The sequence below is a fragment of the Erigeron canadensis genome, chromosome 1 (assembly GCF_010389155.1).
Source record: "Erigeron canadensis isolate Cc75 chromosome 1, C_canadensis_v1, whole genome shotgun sequence".
In the NCBI taxonomy this organism is placed as follows: domain Eukaryota; kingdom Viridiplantae; phylum Streptophyta; class Magnoliopsida; order Asterales; family Asteraceae; genus Erigeron; species Erigeron canadensis.
This window is the reverse complement of record NC_057761.1, coordinates 31,213,896-31,241,531: the sequence shown is the minus strand read 5'-3', so window position 1 is coordinate 31,241,531 and position 27,636 is coordinate 31,213,896. Positions and strand designations below refer to the sequence as shown.

The following is a 27,636-nucleotide window of genomic DNA, read 5'->3' as shown; positions in this document are numbered from 1 at the left end:
TAACATTATCCATGTGAAATCAATTTTGATTTTACACAAATAGTCTTAAAAAGACAATTATACCTTAAAACGTACAAACCTGAACAAAATCATATATGATTTTGTATAGTTTTTTCACACTCTATATTTAAAATCAATTTTGATTTTGAATGGTTTTCTTTGTATGGAACTCATTTGATTTTGTCTCAATGTGCTATACAAAATCATAACCGTATATGATTTTGTATAGGTTTTCCCCAATAAATGCGTAAAATCATTTTTGATTTTGAATAGTTGATTTTATATATGTTTTTCACAATTTATGCGTAAAATCATTTTTAATTTTAGGCATACGAACACGAGTAACTAAAACCTCAATACAAAATCAAATTTGATTGTAGAAAACAATGTTATAAAACACAAATCTATAGTATCTATATACAAAATCAAATATGATTTTACACATACAATTACAAAAACAGAAATCAATAAAATGTCAATACATAATCAAATATGATTCTGAACATAAAGTAAACAATAACAAATAACTTACATAATCATATTTGATTCAATACATGATATCACACAAACATATACACTTATATTGTACATAAAGTAATTTTAAAGGTATTATCAAACTTTGGTTTATACATTTTATCAAACACCTTGTATGCAATATTCAATCAAATGTGATTTGAACTAAATCATATATAACAAACTTTGGTTTAGATATTTTATCAAACACTTTGTAGGCAATATTATACCAAACAACAAAGTCAATTAAATAACCAATAAAATTTAATAAATTCAAATGTTAGAATAGATCTAATCACATGTAATCTAATTACATTTGAATATTTCAAATTTACATAACAAAAGCCATATATTCGTATTCAATAGATCCTTCATTGTTATTAACATTTTCAAGATCAATTGTTGATGAATGATAAAGATGATGACGACGACGGAGGCAACGATGGCTGTACCATTTTGATTAGAACATGATGGTGATCTGAACACGGTGGTGGTGGTCTTGGTGCTGCTACCGGAGGTGAGAGAGAAAGAGAGAAAGAGATAAAGATCTGTGTGTGTGTTTGGATTTGGAAGAAATATCAGGGGAATGAAATAATGTGTCAAATTACAATATTACCCCTCTACGTGTATTTTTCTTTTTTAACATGGATCGTTGATCACTTTTGATCCAAGAGCTGAGATGCAGCCCTTGGATTTCACCAAAATATAGTGTTCCGCCTGATCACAACTCTAGTATATTATATACAAAGAAATAGTGTTCGCGCGTTGCAGCGGTGAGATGGTGGGTGAGATGTTTAAATTAGTAAATAAAGAAGATGTGTAATTTAGGTAGTTCAAATCCTTAATTGAGAATTTGAAAAAAGGACAAAATGTTTTATAAGATAGTATAGATAATAATTGAAACATATAATTGATTAATTGTCATATATTATACTCTACGAGCAGATAAAGTCCCCGCGCGTTGCGGCGGTGAGATAGTGGGGTAATGGGTCACATGAGGTGATAAGTCATAGAGTGTGATAGCCAAATGTTTTAGCCGTACGGGCTCCGCCATCGAATTTAAAAATTCGTCGAAAGTATATCGAATGATATCTCTAATGAAAGAGCATGAAATTTTAAGAACACGTACTCATACAATTTTTATAATTTATCGATATACGGTTTTTGAGATAAAAGATTTTGAATAAACTAGATGAATAAAATGATTTATGGAGGAGAGTGAAAAAAAATGAGTGGTTGAGATTTGAGGAGAGAAAAAAAATGAGTAGTTGAAATTCAAGGTTATTATAGGTATATTAGGTAGAGATGTTTAAATTAGTGAATAAAGAATAAGGGTATTTTCTAAGTAGCTACACCGTCTCCATTTTCTAAAAAAACATAATGACGTATGTATTTTACTCCTTTCCCTTATTCACTTCATTAAACTTTAAACTTAAACATATTATATATATGGGGAAGGGAATATGAGGCTGTTATCTAAGTTGAGTGAAAAACAACTCACATACTTTTTTTTAATCATAAAAATCATAGGGGGCCAAACATTTATTCAAAATATTAAAATATTGATATGTGATGGATTTTTCATCCGAATTGGGTGCATAACAGCCATATATTCACTATTCTCAATATATATTTATTCTTTAATAAAATAATATATAACATATATCCTTTAATTTTTAAAATAAATACACTACTATTTTTTATATCAGTTAACTTTTACATTAATAACTTCTATCACTTTTTTAAAATGGCTACGAACACATATTTCTCAACTTCAGTTCACATTATTAGATGTCATATATGAGTGTTATTAGTTCATTTCCACTTCTCAATTGAATTTTTGCAACATCATCCATTTAACCCATAAATTTGGCTAATGGTTGTCAAGACTTTTTGAAGAAGTTTAATTATATACGAGTATTTAACACAGTCATAAAAAGAGTTTATAACTTGCTAGAAATCGAGATCGGAGAAGTTTAATTATATATGTATCAAACACGGTCAATGGTCATATTTCAATTAAAGTTTGTAAGAGAAATTTCATCAAACAGGTTATGGGCATTCTAACACAACGATCCGATGCCCCATAAATTGGTAACAAGTATATGATTATTTTTGTAATCTTTCACTAAACGAAACTAATTAAAAGTTATATTAATAGAAAACTACATTCGGAGTTCTAAATAAGAGATCTTGCTGCATAATGATCAAGCAACAACAGGAAACACGGACTCCATTATCGACGGATGGAAACATGACGCGACATTACCAACATTTGTTGTAGGTTGACACAAATCTTGTACCATAACTTATACAGACACCCAAAATACATGATTCTCCATACGTTGCTAATCGCCAAAGGTCCAACCACGACCCAGAAACCGATGAAAAATCCAACCACCAACGAAAAAATTAACACCCAATCAACTTCATTTGATTCATCACGATGTTGTGTGCTTTTCGGCGTATCAACAACAGTTGCTAATCCACAATCAACCGGAAGAGGAGCTCCACAAAGTTTGTTCCCGGTGAAGCTAGACTCGTTAAAGCTCTGAATCTGAGTACTTGAAGGGATTCTCCCAGTTAAACCGTTATCAGATACATCAAACCAATTCAGAAAAGTCAAATTTGATATGCTCCATGGAATTTCTCCTTCAAGTAGGTTTGAGGACAAATCTAGAGATTCAAGCAATCTCATATGACCAATATTGTCAGGAATTTTTCCGGATAGTTTATTTCCTGATAGATTCAAATAACGTAATTCCTCAAGATTCATTAGATCACTAGGAATGTGCCCTGAAAAACAGTTACCTGAAAGATCTAATGTTGTCACCAAATGAAGGATTGTGCTATATGAACTTTCTCTTCCTTTTATCACCACTGATGCACTGCCCAAAACTTGATTTTGGTCAAATTCGTCGTATAGAATGATCCGGCTTGAGCTTTCTTTTCCTGACATTACGCTGAAGTTGTGGAAACACGTCGGTATGTTCCCAGAAAGATTGTTGTCAGCAAGGTCTAATATTAGAATTGAAGTGAGACGACATACTTCATTCGGGAACTTTCCAGCAAGCTTGTTTGAACGAAGACTAAGAAGTTTCAATTTTGTAGATTTCCTCTTCTTTTGGGTCAGGGTGACTCCAGTGAGTTTGTTGTCGGCCAGATCAATGATCAACAAGCTCTGTGAAGTCAGTACCGAAAGAGGAAGGTTTCCATTAAGATGATTCTTGCGCATATTCAATGATCTAAGACACGATACTTTGCCCACAGAGTCTGGGATTCCACCCGATAGTCTGTTGTTCTCAAAGTTTAAGTCTTCGAGAGAATCCCAATTCGCCCAGCAATCTGGAATAATGCCCGAGAGGTTATTGTTTGCAAGGTTAAGAACTTGTAACTGTCTCGGTTCATGGATTTTAGGACACAAGAATTTCTCTAGAGACCCGGAAAGATTATTGATCGAAAGGTCAAGGAAATGTATGTCAGGTCTGTTGAAAGAGCTCGGTAATGGGCCCTCAAAACCATTGTCACTTAAATCTAGTACTGCATTCGAAGCGAGGAAACCAAGATCTTGTGTTAACTTTCCTTGGATTCGATTGTGGGAGATGTTCAAGAATTCTAGGCCTGAGAATGTACTCCAAAACCAATCTGGAATGACGTCTGAAATGTTGGCATTTGTGATATCCAACTGAGTCAAGTTTTTCTGGAACTTAAGCCATGAAGGAAAACGAGGGCCTAAATTCCATGAGCCAATTCTCAACACCTCGAGCTGGAAAGGTGGGACCCAGTTTTCAACACTTGGATCCAGTGTTAGCTTGTTGTTATCGGCCCTTAAAGTTTGTAGTGCCGTAAGATTTGTGAAGTGATGTTCGGTGATTGAGCCATTCAACAGATTATTGTACACACTGCAAAATGTCAACTTTTGAAGGTTCCCAAAACTGTCAGGAAGACTTGTCGTAAGTAGGTTGTTTGAGAGATCTAACCACACCAACGACGAGAGTCTTCCTACGGAATTTGGAATTGGACCGGTGATTGAATTAGCATTGAGTATTAACGTCTTCAGATTTGGCAAAGTTCCTATGGAATCAGGAATTTGACCGGATATAAAGTTCCACCCAAGATCAAAGGTGATCAGATTCTTTAGATGTCCAACGTTTTCAGGTAACGATCCAACAAGATAATTACCCCAAAATCCTAAAGACTCCAACTTAGGCGACTCACATTCACAGAAGTTTTGAAGAAGGTCGGTTACATTTCCATACAAATGGTTAGTTTGAAGAGCAACGGACCTCAAGTTGCAAAGATTAACCAATGAAGTAGGTAGTGACTCGTTGATCTTATTGTTCGACAAGTCAAGGCTAACAAGGGAACTCATGTTGTGAAGGTCACGAAGGATTGGTCTCGTAAGACTGCAAGTACTGATGTCTAACGACACAAGATTTCTAAGGCTAGATACGCCTTTCAGAATTGACGTGTGATTCATGACATCATTACTTGAAACATGAAGAGATGTTAGGGATGTTAATTTATGAAAACCAGCTTCGAAACCAGGGACTAGATTATGAAAGTTACAGTTGGTGAGATCAAGGGAAGTGAGACTGGTTAGATTGAAGATCCAACCGGGCATAAAGCTAGTATCAAACGTGTTGTATGAAAGATCAAGAACAGACAGTGATGTGAAATTAACGTTACTCAAATGGCGAGGGATATTCGGTAGTAAGCAAGAAGATAAGCGTAATTCTAACAAAGAAGGGAGGCTATTCATTACCTGTAGCCAGTTAGGTACGCTGCTGAGATTATAGCCACTTAAATCGACATGCCGCAACGTTTGAAGACTAGACAACCAGTGAAGATTCTTGACAGGATAATTGCTTCCCCAAAGCCCATACCGGAGATCAAGAACACGCAACATGGTCAGATTCCCTAGATTGTGAGGGATCCGTCCATCAAACTGAGACGTTGAAAGATTCAGATATCTTAAATTCCGCATTGAAGTTATGAAACTTGGAATCGGAATCCCTCCAAAGTCATTACAACTCAAATCCAAGTAATAAAGACGCTTCAACGACAACAAGTAAGGGCTTATGTTCCCTCCCAACATGTGTTTTGAAGCTTCTTCGAGTTCAGCATCCGTATCATAAGGACCATGACAATGACCATGAAGCCCGTCATCGGGTCCACCTAGGTGAAGCTCTTGGACATGACCTGAAATGTTATTGCAAACTACACCAGACCATTTGCAACATTCCTTGTCGTAGTCATAATTCCAAGACGAGAGCCGGTTAGCACCATCTATCAAATCATTTTTGATCTGCAGAAGGGCCGCCCTCTCGGTCTCGATGCATAGAACTTGACTCGTGTGTGCCTCACATAGATAACGACGACAACATAGTAATAAAACAGTAGTCACGAACCAAAAGATACAAAAAGGAGAAGGATAAAAAGGAAGCATGAAAGATTTCATATTAATTAATTAACAGTAGTGAGTGACTGCTAAATGTATACTTTGATACATACACTTGTGAATATATAGTTGCATATGTAGATACCGTTGACCAAGATTTTTAGAGGTGACTTTTTACCTTTGGCTCTCTAGCTTGTTGTATGTATGTACGATGACCCATCAAACCTTTAGGTACGTTGACTACGTTCTTGTAGATATTTTGTATACGGGTGAAATTTCTATAGATTTCTGTAATTATCTTTCTTAAAAAACAAACAAAATGTGGAGGTATATGTATCTTTTTTCAACTCTTGCGCGCATCCACACTAATATATGTCTTAGTCTAAAAGTATAATTCAAACCACAAAACCCCACTGAATAACTTGCCATGAATTTCTCATTTAGGTTGACAATTTTGCCATGCATATGACAAAAAAAAAGACCCTCTTTATCTCGTGGTTATGAATCCTAAGTAGTGCATACTGCATACAACTTTATATAATTTTTAACATACTTACAGTCACATAAGCATATCATCTTAGCTTAATTTTATTTAACTTCAACGGAGATAATCCGTACACCACTTATATTTAAGTCGTATACAATTATACTACCAACATATCTTACAGTACTGTATTATATACTCCATATTATACAAAACCATAAGACATATTTGATGGGATACAAATTATATCATCCTTTTATTTAAATATATTTTAATGTTAGGCCTACTGCCCACTAAATGGTTCATGGAGACAGTACCATATATATTGCCATGTCATCAAGTAAAATGAAACACGAGTCAACTGGTGGATGATAAAGTTAAACAAATATTATATTGGTTTGTGAGCAATATTCTTCATGAGATATGTATCGACGTTAGTTTGTGGAGGATGTATATGATTACTCTTGGTGAGTGGCATAAGTCTTTCGGGTGGACTAATGATGTCGGTTGAGAATGTTGTAGTCAACTATATATATAGTACGTACGTCGTAATCACTTTTAGAAGGTTTCAAACTTGTATTGACAATTAATTAGAACTCGATCCCTAGTTAGCTAGCTAGGTTGATTTTTAGCTCACAAAACTCTTAAACATTTAACTAACTAAATCACGTTTATGACAAACATAATTTTGTTTTCACTAAAACATCAGTTAACATAATTATGATCATCGACATTGTTTTCAGAAGTATTGAAAAGCATTAACAAGTATAGAAAAATCTCACACTAGCTATAGCTAGGTTGTTGTTGAATAATATTCAGAGATGGCCAAAAATCCGGTCCGATAAACCAAAATCACGACCTCAAAAAAACCAGTTCTTCAAGAACCGATCAGTTCCGAACCGGTTCCACTTTTTTATCCAAAAATCGGTTACGAACCGGTTTCAAATCGGTTCGATTGCAATTCTTGTTAAAGAAAAAACAAGAAAAAAAAACTGATCAAACATTAACCAAAGACCAGTTCCGGTTCTTGAAGAACCAGTTTCAATCAACATCAGTCAACATTGACTGGAACCGGTTGCTCCAAACCGGATTTTGGCCATGGGAAATATTTCACATAGCCAAACTTTTATGGAGAACTCTTAAATCTTGTTAGTTACATCGGGTTTGACTTAATTATTATACTTTAAATTCAAAGTTAAAGTAGTAAAAAAAATGAAGGCTTTTTAGTATTACAGAACTACAGATAGGAGGCTAAATTATACTGTAATGGTTTATTTGGGCTTCTGCTACTATCCGAGGCCCAAAAGCTACACGTTGAAAAAAAGAGTACTTGGACCTGTGGAGTAAGGAATGCCAATGGTGATGAATCGGATATAATCCATTTATTTTTCTCATCATTCATATGCATGTTTATATGACTATATTTATGTAAAAAGTTTTCATCATCAGCACATTTTTAATAAAGAAATTAACAATGACTTTGAAATCTGTATTGAACTCGCCACTTTCAATAAATACATGTTCCAACTTTTTTCAATCAAAAGTCATCTTTTTCATAAATTATATATACAGTCATGGTTTTTCCTAATTTGTAGAAAAAAAGTGATGAATTGTTTCATATTTTATATAAATATAAAATTGAACAAAGAGTCTGTTAAATACATATATCTCTGCTCAGTTACACTTCTAAAAGTAGCTATTTTAAGGTGAAGTATTGTACGAGTAGTTGGATAATAAATGCTTACGAAAAATGTGGATATTCATTTTCATGTCTAGTTACATAAATTGAATTAAACATCTAAATACCGAACGACCGAACCAATATAACACATACAAGCTCGGGTTTTTATTTCGATCCAACCGATAAATTTGATCCGGTTCATGTTAGAACACCACCACTAGCTAGGTGAGTTACACTAATTCATCAAACTTTGCTATCTAGTTTACATTTAATCAAACATAAAATGTTTCAAGTAAGAAAAGGCCTCAGAGGACCACATATAGTTGCAGGTATTATGAGGAAACTTTGGACAAATATGAAATCTTGGTTTATAAGAGGACTTTCATCAAACAGTTTATGGGCATCCTAAAACAAGGATACAATGCCCATATTTTTTAAGATGGTTTTTGGTAACAAAAGTAAATATGATTATTTTTGTAATCTTTCACTTATTAATGCAACTAATTAAAAGCCATATAAATAGACATAACTACATTTGAAGTTCTAAATAAGAGAACTTGCTACATAATGATCAGGAAACTAACATACACTTCATTACCAACATTTGTTGTAGGTTGACACAAATCTTGTGCCATAACTTATGCAGCACCCAACAGAGTGTTGTATACACTGAAAATGTCAAGTTTTGAAGGTTTGCAAAATAACTAGACTATAAAAGAATCAACAATTCAAGATATTATTTCATAATGATAGAATAAAAAAATTAAACTAAAACTCAGGTAGCTAGCTAGCTAATCCAACATACAACAAAACCAAAAGTACATTATCCAAACCCATTCATTACAAACATTTGATCACATCAAAGATTTCAATGATCTTTCTTTGACTGGCTTCCTTTCTCTTTTTCTCCTCAAAATTCCAATTTCGTCATCATCGTTGCTATACTCATCGTCGTCGTCATCTATATAATCTAATCCTACTGGCCTCATTTCGGGTTCAAATCGTTTTCCCTTTTGTTCCTCAACATCCACATCACCATCATCAATGCCATCTAAATCTGTACCCATGATTCCTCTTTTCTTGCCCCAAGATGGACCAAACCCCGAATAATAGTAGTAGTCATGCGGGTTGTTTGTGTTGGGCCTTTTCTTGGCCCGACGGGACCGACATCCGGGCATGGGCCGAGACCCGCCAAACTTTTTCTTAGCATTCCAAACCTCATAGGTTTGGAGCCCAGAAAGATGATATTCGCACATAGTATACCCGTTTTGCACCACACTCCCACATTGCCATCCTTGCTCGTCGGTTTCACCACATAACTTCATTTCTTCAAGACCATCTCCTTCCAACTTAATCTCTTCCTCATCAGTTTCACAATCATTCTTTATACAACTAAGATTATTAGCGTTTTCACCTAAACCGTCATCTCTATCGTTATTATTATCATTTTCACCAAACCCCAAGGTATTCAAAGAATCCCCACTGTCACAAAAGATTAATCTTTAGTTGAAACCAATACCGATAAATTGAACAAATAATCTAACTGTCCCTAAACCAGAAAGTTTGATTATGACCAAATAAAGCACACAAGTCCCTCCATTTCACAAAATTTCCTAATTTGGTCATATCAATAGACAATATATAACATGAACATAATTAGTACTCTATAAGATATAGATATATATATATATATACACATATATCTCAACATGATAGTTCCGGCCAGCCACATTGTCAGCAGTTAAGATCAATATTTAATCGAAACCCATGTCGAAAATTGAAAAAAGAATCGAACTTTCTCAAAATATGAGCTTACATTATGACAGTAAAACAAGGAAAACAGAGTAAAAGGAACAATATATACATATATGAGTGAATAATGTATGTATAGATGAGCAACCCTAAAATTAGGTTTAGAAACGATAGAATAACGGGAAGGAAAGATATATTAGAAATTAATAATAATGAGTACGTACCTCTGAAAATCTGAAATAAAATCAAACCATCTTCTATTTTGAGCAATGTTAACGTTATAATTAACGATATAATCATCCAACTGTAAAAAATCCCGGCGGCCACCGGAAAAAAAATATAATAAGGAATAAGCAGCATGCAAATAATCATCAAATATATGTAATAAATCAGCTGAAATTGACGACCAAAGTTCCGAAATTTTAGGGTTTATGACTCATTAAATGAAGGTTTTCTTTTGGTTTTAGATAAACCCTAGAAACCATAAGAATGTAGAAAAGATTTAAAATTTGAAGTGGGTTTTGGATATTGAAACAGATCTGAATAACGAGATTGAAAAACAAACAAGAAAAGATGTAGAAAGATTGTTGCTTTTTTTGTTTTTAATTGGTACCTGAAATGAAGGAGTAATGATATCCCATGGAGATTGATTGAGCTGGCAAATGTTATTGTTTGGAATCAGACAGCATGATGATGATGATAATGATGATGATTCATTGTTTGTTGTTGTTAAGGAGGAGCTGGTTGTTGTGTTTTGAGTAGTGTTGAGAAGTGCTGCTGAGAGTTTTGCATTTTTTCTTATTCTCATGGAGATGAAACAAAGAATACCACACGACCACTACGAGAAGAAGAAAGAGACAGAAATAATATGGAGCGGTCACTCACTACAAAGATATATATATATGTGTGTGTATATCATTACCCTTTATGTATATGCAACACTCTTTTCCAGATCTGAGATGTCTAGTATATAGAATCAGGTACTACATTCAATGCATAATTTACTATAAGTGTTAAACGATATAATATGTGAAGCGATAATAGTACTATATGGTTTGATACATTTAAGTATATATTTTATAGCATATTATATAAGTATATATATATAATACATAATTGACTCATTTATCGGAAACTTATAATCAAAATTGTCTCATTTATCGGTTGAATCAAACTAAAACTCGGTCAAGACTCAGGTCAATTTCGGTTAAACTCAGCCGACTCGGGTCAAAAATCGGGTTAACTTTAGTCAATTTTATTTTTCTTTTTATAAAAAAAAATTAATAAAATCTTAAATTGGTTTAGGTTTTGTTTCTAAATATTAAGTTTACACTTTACAATATTATGCTAACAATATTAAATACTTATATTTAAGTTTGAAGTTCATTACATATAATTTCAACATTTTGTTATTTTTATATATAAAAAGTCAATTCGAATTCCTATTGATCTTGATCCGAGTTTTCAATAACTTATCCCCTCACCGGTCAAATTTTGATTCACGAGTTCTCCAACACTGTTCCTACATTAATTATTTGTATAATTTAGTTTTCTATGGAAAAAAAAAATTTCAACTTGAACATTGCTTAAGATCTAAAATTTAAATAATGATAATAAAATCAATACCGATTGTAAATTATATATATACTAAACACTTATATAAATTTACAATTTCTTAATGTTATAGAACATAATAAGTTTTACCAATTTTTATTTTAAGTTGTAAAGTTTCTATTTTTTTTTTTTAACTTTTGTCCTGCATCAAATTTTTCGTTTTGATTTTTCCGACACTTAACTTTTGGATTCTCATGTTTTCATCAACACAACTTTCACACGTTACGGTTTTACTTTTAAACATTTGGTTTTGATTCTTTTCATCCGCCTTTTTATATATATAATGTTTTTCTTATAGCACATAATAACTTTTAACAATTTTTATTCTAACCCCCTAAAGTTTCTATGTTTTAACTTTTGTCGCACATCAAAGTTTTCATTTTTATTTTCTTAACACTTAACTTTTGGTATTCATAATTTCATGAAACAAGTTTCACACAATTACGGTTTTACTTTTAAATAATTGATTTTGATTATTTTCATTTGTTTTTATATACGTTTCTGTTCATATAACATTTAAAGCATTAATATAATTCTTGTTTTATGTTTTTATACATCTTATTATTCTTTTACATGTTTTATTGTTATTGCTATATGTTTAATTGTCTTTTTTAAATTTGGGTTCAAATATTTTACATAACTTAAAGTCCAAAACAATGTCGTGTAATATACATATTCCATGGTAATGCACGAGTAGTTTCATATTTAGTGAATGAATAAGTAATTAAGTAGTGACATAAATATATAGTTATTAATGACGATTATTAGTTAATTAAACATGTTGTATGGTTTCTAAGTAGTGACATAAATATATAGTTTTCTCTTTTAGATTAAAATAACTAAGTTTTATTTTTATTTATTTAAATATGAAAAAATGTTAGATGATGTTAACATTATTTAGGTTGGATGATGTTGCTCACTCATTTTATGGTTTATAAGAACAACATCATCTAACCTAGATTAAGTCATCCCAAATAAATAAATATATATAACAATATGTTGTTATTTACTCTGTATGTTTTTATATGATTTAACTATTCCATTAATTTTGGTTTACTAATATACATGTTATTATTATAGGATCAAACGAAACATTTGATTTATCAATATTATCTATACTATATTATAAAGCAGATTTTCCCTAAATTTTCAACATTGAACTTGAAATTTTCAATATTGATTTTAAGTAATTTCCCAAAATGTCCCTCCTATCTATTCTATATTTATCTAAAATAAATATAATATTCTTTCTTTCTCCTCAAATCTCAACCAATCATCTTTTTTCTCTCTTCTCCATAAATCATTTATTCCTCAAATTCATTCAAAATCTTTTATCTCAAAAACCGTACATCGATAAATTATAAAAATTGTATGGGTGTTCTTAAAATTTCATGCTCTTTCATTAGAGATGTCATTCGATATACTTTCGACAAATTTTTAAATCCGGAGGCGGAGCCCGTACGGCTAAGACATTTGGCTATCATACTCTATGACATATCAACTCCTATAACCTATCATACTCTATGACCTAGGTATCACCCCACCATCTCACCGCCGCAACGCGCGGGTACTTGCTCTCGTATATTATAAAATAGATTTTCCCTAGATTTTCAACATTGAACTTGAAATTTTCAATATTGATTTTAAGTACTTACCCAAAATGCTCCTCCTATCTATTCTATATTTATCTAAAATAACTATAATACCATTTCTCTCTCCTCAAATCTCAACCAATCATCTTTTTTCTCTCTCCTTCATAAATCATTTATTCCTCCAGTTCATTCAAAATCTTTTATCTCAAAAACCGTACATCGATAAATTATAAAAGTTGTATGGGTGTTCTTAAAATTTCATGCTCTTTCATTAGAGATGTCATTCGATATACTTTCGACAAATTTTTAAATCCGAGGGCGGAGCCCGTACGGCTAAGGCATTTGACTATCATACTCTATGATCTAGGTATCACCCCACCATCTCACCGCCGCAACGCGCGGGTACTTGCTCTCGTAAACATTTATGTGTTAGGTATGTGGTTAATACTTCACGTGATACATATTATATGTTGGGTTTAATATCTCGGAATGTAAGTAACTTTGCAACTTTTTCTTATATATTTAAAATATCAAAAATTTTGTACAGTTTATGTAAGTATCTCGCTAAATTGAATACTTAATGTAAAATTTTTACGTTGACCAATCAAAAACTTCTACGTGGACAACTCATATAGTTGCCACCTATACACTTTTACATTAAACATTCAATTTAGCGAGATACTTACATATATTATTCAAGAATTTATGATACATATACACAATAAAAAAGATTGCAAAATTACTTACACTCCAAGATACTTAACCTATTATGTGCTATATTGATTTTTAACATGTGCACACAGATATACGTTCAAGCACATTTCACGGGTCACTCTAAATCTAGTTAGTTATATACTTATATGGGATTTGACTTTATTGTATTAGTGATAGTGAACCAAATTCAAAGTTTCTATTAAAAAAAAAAAACTAAAAGATGAGGCTTTTGAAAAATGTCAAGATAGGAGGCTAAAATATAATGGTTTATTTGGGCTTAAGCCATAATGGAATTTAAAGTATTTGGACTCCAATTACTCCTAATTTTGGAGTAAAGAATGGCGATGTAACGATATAGATCGGATGTTACTATATTCATATTCTGTTTCTATTTATTCTTTTCATCATTTATATTCATTTGTTTTGTTTAACGGCAAGTTAGCTGTTAATAGTTGTTAGCACTCGAGACACCATAGTGACATCCAATTATGCAGTATGAAGAGTTCGAACCACGCAAGTCTAAGACGAAACCTATGATTCTCGAAAATCCTCCAATAATCCATTCCTATTGATTTAAGAAGTGAGATTCCAACCCTCACGGATTTTCCCAAGGTCTAAGACCTTACCAATTCATTTACAAAGTTTTCATCATTAAAAATAAAGAAACAATGACTTTGAAATATGTACTGAACTCGCGCTTTCAAGTTTTAATATGGGGAGTGATATATCTACAACTTCTTTTTGCCATCCACAACAAATGTACACATTATACTGCACAGTATACAACTGTATAAAGCAGATATTGTTGTGGATGGCCAAAAGTTGTTGTAGATTTATCATTTCTCTTTTAATATATATACATCGTTCCAACCTTTTTTTAATTAATAGTCATGTATTTCGTAGATTATACACTTTATGGTCTTTCCTAATTTGTAAATAAAAGTGCTGAATTGTTTTAAACTTTATACAATAAACATCGAGCAGATAGTCTATTACATACATACTAGTTAATCAACTTAATTAAAGTTTTAAAATTATAAAATATATTTAAAAAAAATTATGTAATGTTTGTTTTTAAAACATTGTAAGTTGATAGATTTAATAATTCAACTAACACAATAATTGTATAGTTTATAAATCAACTAAATAAAAAATACATTTTATTTGTAATATTATATAAGAGAGAAATTTTATTCTTTAAATAAATGATTGATTTTTTTATTAAAACATGTATAGGCTATTTTCTATTTCATTTATATATGACATTATAATTAAATAAAAAGAATTTTAAGGTGAAATATGGTTTTGCCACATCAAAAACTTTCTAAAAATACTTATAAAAAACAATCTTGTTTTATTATATATAAAGATAAGCATTAAATATTTTACTCATTGCTTACTTTCACATGCATACATACAAGGGTGGTCTTGCTAGTCATATCTATATCTATATTATATTATAAATCAAATTTTCTCTGTCTAAATTTTAAGTTTCAACATTTACTTTCCCAAAATGTCACTCCTCTATCTATTCTATATTTACCTAAAATAATTATAATACCCTTTCTCTCTACTTGAATTTCAACCAATTATTTTTTCTCTCTTCTCCAAAATCATTTATTCTTTCAATTCATTCAAAATCTTTTATCTCAAAAACTGTACATCGATAAATTATAAAAATTTTAATGGGTATTCTTAAAATTTCATGCTTTTTCATTAGAGATGTCATTCGATATAATTTCGACGAATTTTAAAATCCGAGGTCGGAACCCATACGGTTAAGGCATTTAGATATCACACTCTATGACCTATTACACCCTATGACCTATCACCCCCACCATCTCACCGTCGCAATGCGTGGGTACTTACTCTCGTGTTATAAAATAGAGTTTTTAAGGTGAAGTATTGTAGTTATATAATAGGAAAATTTACATATATATCCCACTTAAAAGACATAATTACATATTTATCCAAAGTGTAAGTTTTTAATGTATAAATACAATATTTTTAAATCATGCTTTAGATAGAGATGTAATTATATCTTTAAAAGTGGAATATATATTAAGACAAAAATTGATATACATTGGTGTGGAAATAAAAGCAAAAACGAAGCGGGATCCATCATGTCCAAGTCCAGATGTTACGACTCGATCTTAAAGCCTATGATAAGCGCATGTCAACAATTTCTCACCATTCAATTATGCATAGTTTTTAAAGGAGTTTTTGTGTAATATAAAAAGATTATATTTTAGGTCAACTATTAAATCTATGGATGATAGATCCTCATTCATATTTACTCCCTTAAACATTTATATCCGCTCTATATTTAATACTTAACCAAAAAACATCATCCATATCATGAATGGTGGATTGGGTAAAGTAAATGTCCATTAAATCGGATTACCAATGCCATGTCTAGTTACATAAACTGAAATTAAACATCTAAATACCGAACCAATCTTACACATACAAGTTTGGGGGGTTTTTTTTTGGTCTCACCAGTAAACTTAATCTGGTTCACGTTAAAGCACCACCCCTAGGTCAGTGAGACTAATTCATTAAAAGTAATCTAGTTTGCTTTTAATCAAACATAAGAATGTGTCACGTGTAGAATAGACCATCTTTGATTCTTTGGATGATCTTGAGAAATAAAAGGCGTTAGAGGACCACATGGGCGAACCCTATGGACTAAAGTCAGTCAATAGTACAAGAATAGTTGCAGGTATTATGAGGAGAGTGAGGAAAATTTAACACTCAGGAAGGACAAGTGAAATCTCTGTTTATAAGCTTAGATGACGTATTGGGATCAGGATTACCCTCCATTGACAAAGTCACCCTTAGGTTAAAAAGCAGTTGCAGACTTGCAGCTACCATAATGTGATTTAGCAGATTTTAGAACTGTCTCGGTCTAACAGCGTATAACAATTATGCTGGTCAATGGCACAGTTGCGCACACGTTCTTAATGGCTCAACCATGGTATTGTTGCAGACGATGATCCTGGCAACCAGTTCTGCTTTATTTCCCTCTTCAACATAGTTACCCCAGAATACACTAGAAGGTCAAGTCAGGTTTATAATCGCATCAAAGCTAACAATCACTACAGATGCAGAATTTGGTTCCAGAGCTAAGTACCATCTTGAAGGAACCCATAGTCTCCTTCATAATACTCGGCTACTTTGGGGACTTCAACTAGTGGCATAGTTTATCATTGTACCAAAGAAACTTATCGTGCTCTGTGTGGCAAGGCTGTTCCGGAGACATTCATCCTGCACCAGGATTTGTGGCTCAGGATCTTTGTTGACCTGAAAAGGCCATTTCTCGATGGATCGGCGTTCTGATCCATGCTTGGGATCATAAATCTTGTTAACTGTAGAAAATTCCAAATACACAATACACGACCTAGTTGTAGAATCAGATGCATGAAGCATCAACATATGTGTTTTGATGTCCCATAAGGTCTAACTTAACTTAGTCCAAATGCTCTGTAACTTTAAATCCGTTTTGAAGGTTCCTAAACAAAAATTTTCATGTCTCATACACCATGGTTGATAACTCACTTGCAAAAGAAAGAACAGAAAAAAAACAAACAAAATTTCATTTATGCTATTGAAAAACAAGTATTTAACCAAGACCTAACCTCAAGGCACACTGAAACACAGAAAAAGGACAATAGTATGACCATATTTAAGATCTTCACTGTTTCTCTACCGAATCCATAACAACCAACGCCTTTGATGAATTTGGCTCACTATTTTCTGAAACATTTGTGCCAGTTTGTTTCTGCATGAAAAAGGAAACATCTTAAAATGGGTCAAGAACAATAGATATCCAATGAATAACAAGTAAGCCTTTGACAATCAAGTCAAATATTATACTTGACTGCTCCCTGCATTTGACTATATATGTAACTCAAAATAGAAGATTATGGCCTGTACCTAAAGACCAAGATCAGTTTAATCAAGTTTTTGTTTCGTTCCATAACACCAATGGACATTAAAGTAAATTTTGAATCATAGAATTATCATGGAAATAAATGCCATCTTGCATCGAGATTCAGACATGCTCTTTTTTTCAATAAAAGATATATGGTGAACAGAACAATCAACGTTACCTTGTTGGATAGACCTTGAGCTGCCATGAGGTCATAAAATGCGCGCATTAACATTTCTTCCTCAACCTGAAAATACATATAAAACTATAAATACCTAACAATCAAGTGCAGCAGCAACAACAATGATACCCAATCCCACCATAAGCAAGATATGGAGAGATGAGAAGTAAATAGTGTTACCCCTGCTTGACGGTAGAGAGACTACTTCGAGAAGGACCTCCAGCCAAGTGTGTAAATACTTAAGAAGCAAGTGTTCAATATAAATAACTATTATACAACTTGTTCAAAAATTTAAACAAACACAGGATTATATTATATCCATATAAAATACAGGGAGTTATATAAAAGCAGGGAGTCAGAAACTCCTAGCACTACCAAATGATTCCACAAAAGATTATAGTAGTACTAAATATGTTAATTGTAACTACTAATGATATAGTAAAGAGTAGTGACGTATCATTTTTAACTCCCCTCAAAATATTAGCCAAACCCACTTATCTTTTTTATTTGAGTTCAAATAGCAAAACCCAATTGGAGTACTAGACCCTTTTTTCCTTCAAAATCTCACAAAGACGGAAGTATGGTCATGTTATTTCTTAAATACACCTTCTTAACTGAAGCACAAAGTATCAGACCTACATTCATCAAATAGTTCCTTTCTTTTTTCAGGGATCTTTATTATCAACGTAAACTGGGAACTTTTTCATAGCTTAGTTGAAATCATTTAGGACTGAAAAAACTTGAAGCATATTGATACTAGTCCTGAGAATTGTAAAGTTGTTTTTTTTTCTTTCTGCTAACGTGTATGGCGCCCAAAAGAGTGCCGGGTTGTAATATTTCATGGCTCCAGTTAAAATTAACAAAATTCTACAAAATATATAACGACCCGCTAAAGTTAACTTCTGGCTCCGTCCCAACATATAAACATACAAACAGATAGAAAAACGTGTGAACAGACCTGCAGTTTATGCATTTCCTGCGACATTGATCGATAAGCATCCATAAGAAGTTCATCCTGCTTCTCCAAGTGTCTACAAATAAACGACGAAATAAATATTCACCACTCTGCTACTCCTACTAGCACAAGATATATATAATTGGACAAAAGTGTTACCTTAATATCTCTGCAGTGTGTTTCGGATCCATTCGATATCTCAAAAATCTCGGCAAACCTTGTTTTATTGCAGATTCTGCAAAAATAAAAAATAAAAATAATGAATTCTTCACAAAATTAGGGATAATCATTAATAACTTTAAGATATAATGATATACAAAGTACCAAAAATTTGATGTATACATGTAGATATATACAATTCAATTTGATTGTAAATTATCAGTTCAGGATTATGTATTGCAATAATCAGGTAAATTGAAAATAATTAGTATTTTTATTTTTATTTTTTCTTGTGAATTGGTTAAACCCTAAGTAATAATTAGATTAAAATTAATCTTACAGGTTAATTCGATTGAAAGCTAATTGAACTTTACGATAACTAGGTTAAAGTAATTTTTTCTCTATAAAGAAAAATAAAAACAGAGATAGGATAAAGTACCTTTGGCGGTGTTATGATGGTCGATGCGGCGGTTTGCGTGTGAGAAAACGGAGGGAAATAGGAGGAAGATCAACCGAAAATTTTATTGCTAGAGCATCCACGGGAAAAAAAAATAAATTATTTTGCCTCGTAATTAATTTATTAATTTTAAGAAGTAATATTTTTTTCTCTAAAGTTTATTAGTCTTTGTATGAATATCATATAAATAATTAACAGTTATTTTTGTTTGTTAAATAAAAAAAAAAAATTTAAATAAATAATTAAGTTTTTAACTATTAACTTATTAAGTAAGAAAAAATAGAGCCTTAGACCATTAGTAATTGTCACCATTTTTACTTACACTTTTTCATCACATCAGCATCACCTTCTTATTTCTTTCATCTTTAACTTTTCTCGTTAACTATTTACCTTAAAATTTAAGACTTCATTATACCCTACAATAATACAATACTTTAATATCTTACAATATTTTACTTTCTATCCAATTAAAACAATATTTCATTTTGTCTTAAACATTTATCTTTTCACTTTTACTCTCCACTTAACCCTTTCACCTATCTGTACTTAGACTAGATTCAGAAAACTATTTCCTTGAGATTTTGCATTCTATCAATTAGATATACACCTTTTTGCCCAATGATATCAACACTTTATTAAGATATTAAAAAATAATTCATTCATCAACCATAAGATACTTTAATATTATATATTTTAATATTATTGTTTTTTAATTATATATAAACTAACAGAGAGAATCAATATTGGTACAACAATTGTTGATAAATTTATCATGTACCTATTTTATAACATATTGTACAAATATTTAATATACAATAATAATATATTTATCAAATTGTATATATGATGTAAATATCATTTTTTATAAAATAATTAACCAATCATTTATTTCCTTTAACTATAAATTTAGTCAAAATGCATAGTTATTGTAAATTTATTAAATTGTATGATATGAATACATTTCCTATAAAATAACTAACCAATCATTTAGTTTTTTTAACTATAAATTAATTAGTTTAGCAGTATTTTCTCTTCGTACCTTTATTGTTTTGGAAGCATTTTGCTAATAATTTCATGTTTATGTGTATTATTAATTTATTACTACCTAATAGAAAGGTAATACTAAAAGAATATATAAAGGACACAATATAAATTTAGCCAAAAGAAAAGTGTGCTCAATAGAATTCAAGCACAAACCATGATACTTGACTATCATACGTGATAATTTGATTACATTCGACCAAAAGGTCAATAAATCAAAGGAAGGACTTAGAGTGATGAAAATGTTGAATTTGTTAAATGTTGGATCAACCAAAAACTATAGGGTGGTTGGATGAACAATATTCTTCGAATTTGTCTTATAAAATCTAAAGTGTTTGTTTAATAAAAGTAGAAAACATAAAACTTAAAGGTTATATAAAAAAAGCAGCATAGATTTGAACACTCAACCTCCAAAGCATTAGCATGTGTTCTAGCCGCTCCTTCCAAAATAACATTTTGTTTTACTTTTGTATAAGATGAATATATACCATTTAAAAAAAAATTTTTTTTGACAGGTGGCAAATATTCAATGGAGATGACACTATTCCTTTCCATGATTATTATTAAAGGAATTTAATTCTTGATCGAGAAGTGTCAAATGCTTTTTTGGTTTTAAGGATCTTCAACTTTGTGAAACGTTGCCACGAGCTCTTCATTTGCGGTTCGTCGGTTAGAATGTCCGTTTAAGCGATGAGTTACGCGACGAGCATATATGTATCGGTTTAAAAGTGATGTCACGAGATGATAAAATTCAATGAGAGAATTGTTGAAGATAATTTTGGTTATTTATTTCACACCATTTCATTAACATAATAAAAATTGAAAGTATTAATCTATCATGACATTTTCAAGAGATTTTACCACTAAAGCACCGAATTATAATTCACGACACTGAAAAATGAGTTTGTAGAAAACATTGAAACTTTCTTGATTAAGCATTATAACCTTCAAACAGAATAAGGTATACATAATTACTTTAGCATCCTTTTCTGTAATATCTAAAAACAAAGCATATAGAATGGATAGAATACAACAAATAGGCAGATGGCAAAAACTCGCATCCTTTCATGACCACAATCTTTGATTCTCTAGTTTTCATTTCAAATCAATTCCAACCACATAACTCACCACAAAAAATCAAACACCAACAAAACCACCCCTCACCTGCCACGTAATCAATCTAAATGGATTAACCTTCCACATGGACCAATAGCAAACCACTATCCCCCTACACTTAGCCAATAATATTCAACATTTGGATATTGCATTGTATCACCTCAAAAATCTTCACCCTATTATAGTTACAACACCACCACAACTATTATTCATCAACTAATAATACTACAAACCAATTCTCTCAAAACTTTCATTTCCAGATTCATATTTTTTTTCTTCTGGGAATGGCTTCTAATGCATTAATGAGCTGCGGTATCGCGGCTGTATACCGCCCTTCGGTTTTCTCTTCTTCTAAATCAAGATTCGCCACGGCTGTCCCACTTTCTGGTGTTGCTACTAATGCTTCCAGGATTTCCATGACCGCTGACTGGATGCCCGGTCAACCACGTCCACCTTACCTTGATGGATCTGCACCCGGGTAAGTATATATATATATATTATATTTATTGTAAACTACTGGTTCCCCATTAGGGAAATGATTTTCATACCCGATAAATCTAACGCACGGTACAACTGTAAAACATACCGTACAAACCATTAAAACATACATGTGGTAGATTAATTAATATATGTAGTACAAGAATCACTTCCCTATACATTAGGTAGTGTACAAAGTTGAAGATTATTATAATATCAAGTTGGAGGACTACTTATGTAAATATGGAATAGTTAGGGACTGCTTGTGTACTTATAAAATAGTTTTTGTTTTTAATTGTAAATTAAGTTAGAAAACGGTTATTAGTTTGATAGATGATTAGCTTGATAGTTAGGTTGGTTAATCGATGTATATATACTTACAACTCTTGTATATTTCATAATTCTCAATGAATCAAAATACATTTTCCGCATTTTATCTGCGTTCATAAAAGTATAAACTACGTTGTTTGTGTATAATTTATAAGAAGTGATATCAGTACCAAAAGTTTTAATTTATTTACCACAAAATACAATAGTTTATGCATACTGTATAATTGACTAACGTACAATGATGGTAAATGCATAAAAAAAATGGTACGAATATCATATCCCATAATTTATGTATTGTATTATATATTTGTCTATGAAGTAAAAATATGACCCTTTTTTGTAAAAATAAAAAAATAAAATAAAGTTGGACATTAGAAAATGAAATCTAGGCCTGTTCTAATTTTATGTCTTGTATCTATGCAAAATAAGTACTACTAGTTGGCCCAAAGAAAAAAACAAAAACTGTTAAACTCTCTAGTACAAGAAAGTGTCTCTAAATCTTTGCGTTGTACTATATATTAGGGATTTCGGGTTTGACCCGCTTCGTCTTGGTGAGGTTCCAGAGAATCTTGAGAGGTTTAAAGAGTCCGAGCTCATTCACTGCAGATGGGCTATGCTTGCAGTAGTAAGTCATTTAGTGAACTATTATACTTTGATGTTTTGTAAATTTGTGATATAGATTGGGGATTGATAGTTTAAAATTTGCAGCCCGGGATCTTGTTGCCCGAAGCGTTAGGATTGGGCAACTGGGTAAAAGCACAAGAATGGGCTGCCCTTCCTGGAGGTCAAGCAACATACCTAGGGAACCCTGTCCCATGGGGTACCCTACCCACCATATTGGCGATAGAGTTCATCTCTATTGCCTTTGTAGAGCACCAAAGGAGCATGGAAAAAGACCCCGAAAAGAAGAAGTACCCCGGTGGAGCTTTTGACCCGTTGGGATACTCAAAAGACCCAAAAACATTCGCAGAGTACAAAGTTAAAGAGATCAAAAATGGTACTAAGATAGTAGACATTACATTTTAAACATTTTGACTTGCATCAATATTTTTATAAAATGAATAATTGGGTTTTTTGAATCTGTTTTGAAATGTAGGACGTCTAGCGTTGTTGGCATTCGTAGGATTCTGCGTGCAACAATCGGCTTACCCTGGTACTGGACCCTTGGAGAACTTGGCAACCCACTTGGCTGACCCATGGCACAACAACATTGGAGATGTTATTATCCCTAAAGGAATTTTCCCAAACTAAAATACGTTTCTTGTCTCGAATTCATATGTAAAATCCATGTAACCCTTCATCTTGTAATGAAATGAACTTATATTAGTGTTGAATTGCTGTTGTGAATCTATAACTAAATGGCATAATTTTGTGGAATATTTCATCAAACCTTGTCCTTCATATTCAAAGCACTATACAGGGTCAGTAGTATATAAACTAGAAAGATTGTTAGAGCAGTCATCCAAAATGTAAATGGGTTAGCTATAAGAATTTGATGCAGCCCGCCTTTATATTAGATATCATTGCAATGCTCTGTTTATACAAATTTTGGGATATAGATGTTTGAAAAACACTATTATATATATATATATATATTATACATGGTTATGTCCTATCTCCTTATGGTTAGACATGAGAAACCGACACGAATACAACCTCATGTCCAATTGAACTGTCATATGGTTAGCATAAACAATTGCTTGCTATCGAGGATACAATAGTGTTGTCGTGTATTCATCAACTAATGAAGCAGAGGGAGGTTCAGGGAAACTCTCTGCAGTGGAAAAGGCGGGCTGTTTAGGTGGAGGTAATACACTATCACTCACCAGCATCAGAACCACTGACAACATAGTTGGCCTATCTTCTGCATGATGTTGCACACATAACAATCCAACATGTATTGATCGTAGTACTTCAGAAACGACACATGATTCATGCAAGGATTCACTCATTAGTTCAGTTGACTTGTTTTCTCTGTAGAGTCTCCATGCCTATAGCCCAAACCAAAATAGCTCATAGACGTTAGACTTTAGTATATACTAAAGGAGTGCTGTTTAAGAATTGAAAGGATTTACTATTTGTAACTTACATGTCCAAGAAGGTTGTCACTATGGTCTTCGTGAGAGAATTCCCTGTTTATCTTTCCACTAATTATTTCCAGCATCAAAACGCCAAAACTAAATACGTCTGATTTTACAGAGAAATGCCCATGTACTGCATACTCAGGAGGAATATACCCACTGCAAAATAAACTTACACACTAATATCAAATCGATTTTCTACATCATTTTTTAGAATGCATTAAAGTTGATCCAATGGACCTCATGTTATGGGTTCTTACTATGTTCCAACCACTTTCTTGGTCTTAGCAAGGGCATCGCAACCTATAAAGGTTCTAGCAAGACCAAAGTCTGATATTTTTGGATTCATATGACTGTCCAGCAAGATATTACCAGCCTTCAGATCTCTGTGAACAATCTGAAGGCGGGAATCTTGATGTAGATAGAGAATACCTCTAGCTATCCCAAGTATAATCTGAAAACGCTTAGGCCAGTCAAGCATTACACTTCTGGTTTCATCTGCCAAAACATAGATACTAAGTTGTTAGTAAACTAAATCCTTAAAGTGCGAAAGTAAAGCAAGAATTAGCAATTAGCAGAGTCAAACCAAAAAGAAAAAAGTCCAAGCTTTTGTTAGCCATGTATTCATAAATCAATATGAGTTCGCTTTTATGGATGCAGTATCCAAGAAGCTTCACAAGATTCCGATGCTGAAGCTTAGCAATACAAACGACTTCATTTTTGAACTCCTCAAGCCCTTGTCGGGAAGTTTCTGAGAGACGCTTCATAGCTACTTCTTGTCCGTCTTCCAAAACACCCTAAAAGATTAAAAAGGTAGGGTTTATAGTTACTTAAAACCCTGAACATTTGACATTTTCAGCTCATGATACTGCCAAACATTACATACTTTGTAAACTGGACCAAAGCCCCCTTCTCCAAGCTTATGAGAGATGCTGAAGTTTTCCGTTGCATTGACTACTTGGCGTAGGCTAAAATGTTGTAAACCATCAAGCTGTTCCACCCACATACTTCTATCCTTGTTATAAAAGTCATGCTTCCAGTTACCTAAGTTTTCCATTTTTTGTTTATTGCATGATTGGTTAAAAACTGTATCTTATAAAAATGCATCACTTTCCACTAAAAAATAACTTCCAGTTCGTGTTACGTACCTTGTCCTCTCATGTAACACCTTTTCTTTTTCATTTTACAGGCATATGCTAGTGCAAACAGAAAAAACACAATTGAAGAAGTTGACAGGAGGATGGTGAATGTTCTTTTCCTCTCATTGGAAACAAGTTCGATGATTACGCGACCTATCATGAAGAAAAGGATAATGATTGGTAACATTTTATTACTTATACACAATATGACTGTTCAATGCAAGATTTAACCAATTTGTTTAAATTAGCATAGACTATTCTAGAAGAAATGTGTGTACCTTCTAATTCGGAAGAATCCATTCTTACGTAAAGATCTTGATTTGTATCATACTCTCTGATATCAGTTAGCTCATTAAACCACAGTAAACATCCATTTCCACCATTTCTGATGTCTAAACTTGCATAAGCTGTACAAGAACAATTCTTTTTGCATCCCATTTCACATTCACCAAGTGTCATGCTGTAATTATATGATGACCTTCGTGTATCTGGTACTTTAACTCCTGTAATTTTCCGAAATCCATTCCCACAATTCAAAGGCTTTTTGTGCTTACACCCACTTGACCAGTCAGATTCACCCCATTCTTTTGGGTTTCTCGGTTCGAAACCTTCCATACAACTACAAGGAGGATGCTTGTTGATGCTACAACTTCCATAAGGACCACAGAGTGCATACCGACCACAATTATCAACTGCCATGTCTCCATACACAACCCATTCTTGAGTTCGCTCAATCCAATGCAAAATTAGTACTTTTCCATCCCATGTCAAAACAATCCTCATAAGAACTGAACTTTTAAGTTCATATTTATTGTATATTTCTTTGTGGCTATGAACAAACTCTACTGAGTAAATTGAGTTTGGTACGTCTGTTGGAAAGCCACTAAATCCGAGACCATTCCATGGTCCCAGTCTCGATAGTAAAGTTTGACCTCGCCAAATGAAATGCTGTGGATATCCACTTATGTCCACTGTATATCTATATATACCTGTAGATGGATCACCAGGACTCTTCCAGGATGTCAAAGACCTCTGTAAGCCCGTTACTAAATTCTTCCCAAATTTCATTCCTGGTAGCAATGTATCACAAGGATAATCAAAACTTTGCCAAATGAGATTTTGGTCCGTCTTATTTTGATGCCATACAACAAGATTTCATTATCCAGAAGCTGCACCTTTACCGCCACTGGATTAGTACTCTTCACTGATACCGTTGATTTGGATGACCAGATCACCATATTGCCACCATTGAGAATCACCAGGTTTCCCTCTCTGCTAAGTTTGAACATCCCTAATGAATCAGTACTTGGTGTCTCCCTGTTGGCAACCCATACAACTGTATGCTTTGATATCTTCTTGTACCATATCCCCAAGTACCGATTCTTGGATTTTCCAGGGCTGAAAAATCCCAATTCATACCTTTCACCATCTGAGACAATGGTTTCACCATCTTGGATTCCTTTATTTGCATATATGGTATCCAGCGTCACGCAATCAGCGAGCAGCAAGAATGAAGCTAAAAACATGAACACAAACATGGAAATAATCTTGCATTCTGGAGTAGTTCTTTTCATTGTAATAGTTAAATTATTTTCTAATGGAATACAAGGACTTGTGTTAAAGATTATACGGGTGAGAAAGAAGAGAATATTAGTATTGTCAAATTGGGGTGCTGAGTTCTCCATTACTTTTGTGTCCTTATTTATAGGCCATGCCATTGGTATGGTTTCAATATGATGGAATACTAGGATGTCGAATCTAAGGATTTATGGTTGTCGGAGGAATGACATGATTGTCTACCTATTCTGTGACCCACCAAAACAGTTTAGTTTCCTCTAAGCAGACACTTAGTATAATATAATGATATTCTGACTTTGACAAATGGGCTAATGAGGTGTTTTGAGTAATAGTTAATGCCAAATTTGAGTTAAAAAAGTTATTTAGAAAGATGATTAGGAGTGTATAATAATATTACACCGGCATAAGATTTTACTATCTTGGACATCATGCGTATTTAC

General features: G+C 32.7%; 4 protein-coding genes and 1 pseudogene across 8 annotated transcripts; 1 reads left to right on the top strand and 4 right to left on the bottom strand.

The window, feature by feature from the left end:
* Window positions 1-2,749: 2,749 nt before the first annotated feature.
* Window positions 2,750-5,974, bottom strand: LOC122589833 (receptor-like protein EIX2). Its single transcript, XM_043762156.1, has one exon. The coding sequence runs from the start codon at window positions 5,972-5,974 to the stop codon at window positions 2,750-2,752; it is 3,225 nt and encodes a 1,074-aa protein (XP_043618091.1).
* A 2,781-nt stretch (window positions 5,975-8,755) lies between these two features.
* LOC122598196 lies at window positions 8,756-10,692 on the bottom strand. The gene is made up of 3 exons (XM_043770801.1): window positions 10,445-10,692; window positions 10,056-10,135; window positions 8,756-9,561 (listed from the first exon to the last, which is right to left on the bottom strand). Exons 1-3 carry the CDS (start codon window positions 10,637-10,639, stop codon window positions 8,934-8,936), a joined length of 903 nt encoding a protein of 300 aa, XP_043626736.1. The 5' UTR covers window positions 10,640-10,692; the 3' UTR covers window positions 8,756-8,933.
* A 5,429-nt stretch (window positions 10,693-16,121) lies between these two features.
* On the bottom strand, window positions 16,122-19,528 carry LOC122598217. 5 transcript variants are annotated; one of them, XR_006323561.1, is made up of 7 exons: window positions 19,417-19,528; window positions 18,978-19,053; window positions 18,822-18,894; window positions 17,864-17,929; window positions 17,390-17,532; window positions 17,152-17,263; window positions 16,122-17,054 (listed from the first exon to the last, which is right to left on the bottom strand). XR_006323561.1 is itself a non-coding variant. In XM_043770824.1 (5 exons), exons 2-5 carry the CDS (start codon window positions 19,007-19,009, stop codon window positions 17,446-17,448), a joined length of 258 nt encoding a protein of 85 aa, XP_043626759.1. In that variant the 5' UTR covers window positions 19,010-19,053; window positions 19,417-19,528; the 3' UTR covers window positions 17,327-17,445. The 5 variants fall into 5 exon arrangements, 1 of the variants encoding a protein (XP_043626759.1); XR_006323558.1 differs by lacking the exon at window positions 17,152-17,263; XR_006323559.1 differs by lacking the exon at window positions 16,122-17,054 and having other exon boundaries at window positions 17,085-17,263.
* A 2,265-nt stretch (window positions 19,529-21,793) lies between these two features.
* On the top strand, window positions 21,794-23,732 carry LOC122598207 (chlorophyll a-b binding protein 6, chloroplastic). Its single transcript, XM_043770812.1, has 4 exons — window positions 21,794-22,069; window positions 22,921-23,023; window positions 23,107-23,395; window positions 23,495-23,732. Exons 1-4 carry the CDS (start codon window positions 21,876-21,878, stop codon window positions 23,647-23,649), a joined length of 741 nt encoding a protein of 246 aa, XP_043626747.1. The 5' UTR covers window positions 21,794-21,875; the 3' UTR covers window positions 23,650-23,732.
* Window positions 23,733-24,101: 369 nt separating this feature from the next.
* LOC122589822 lies at window positions 24,102-27,192 on the bottom strand (annotated as a pseudogene).
* Window positions 27,193-27,636: the final 444 nt, after the last annotated feature.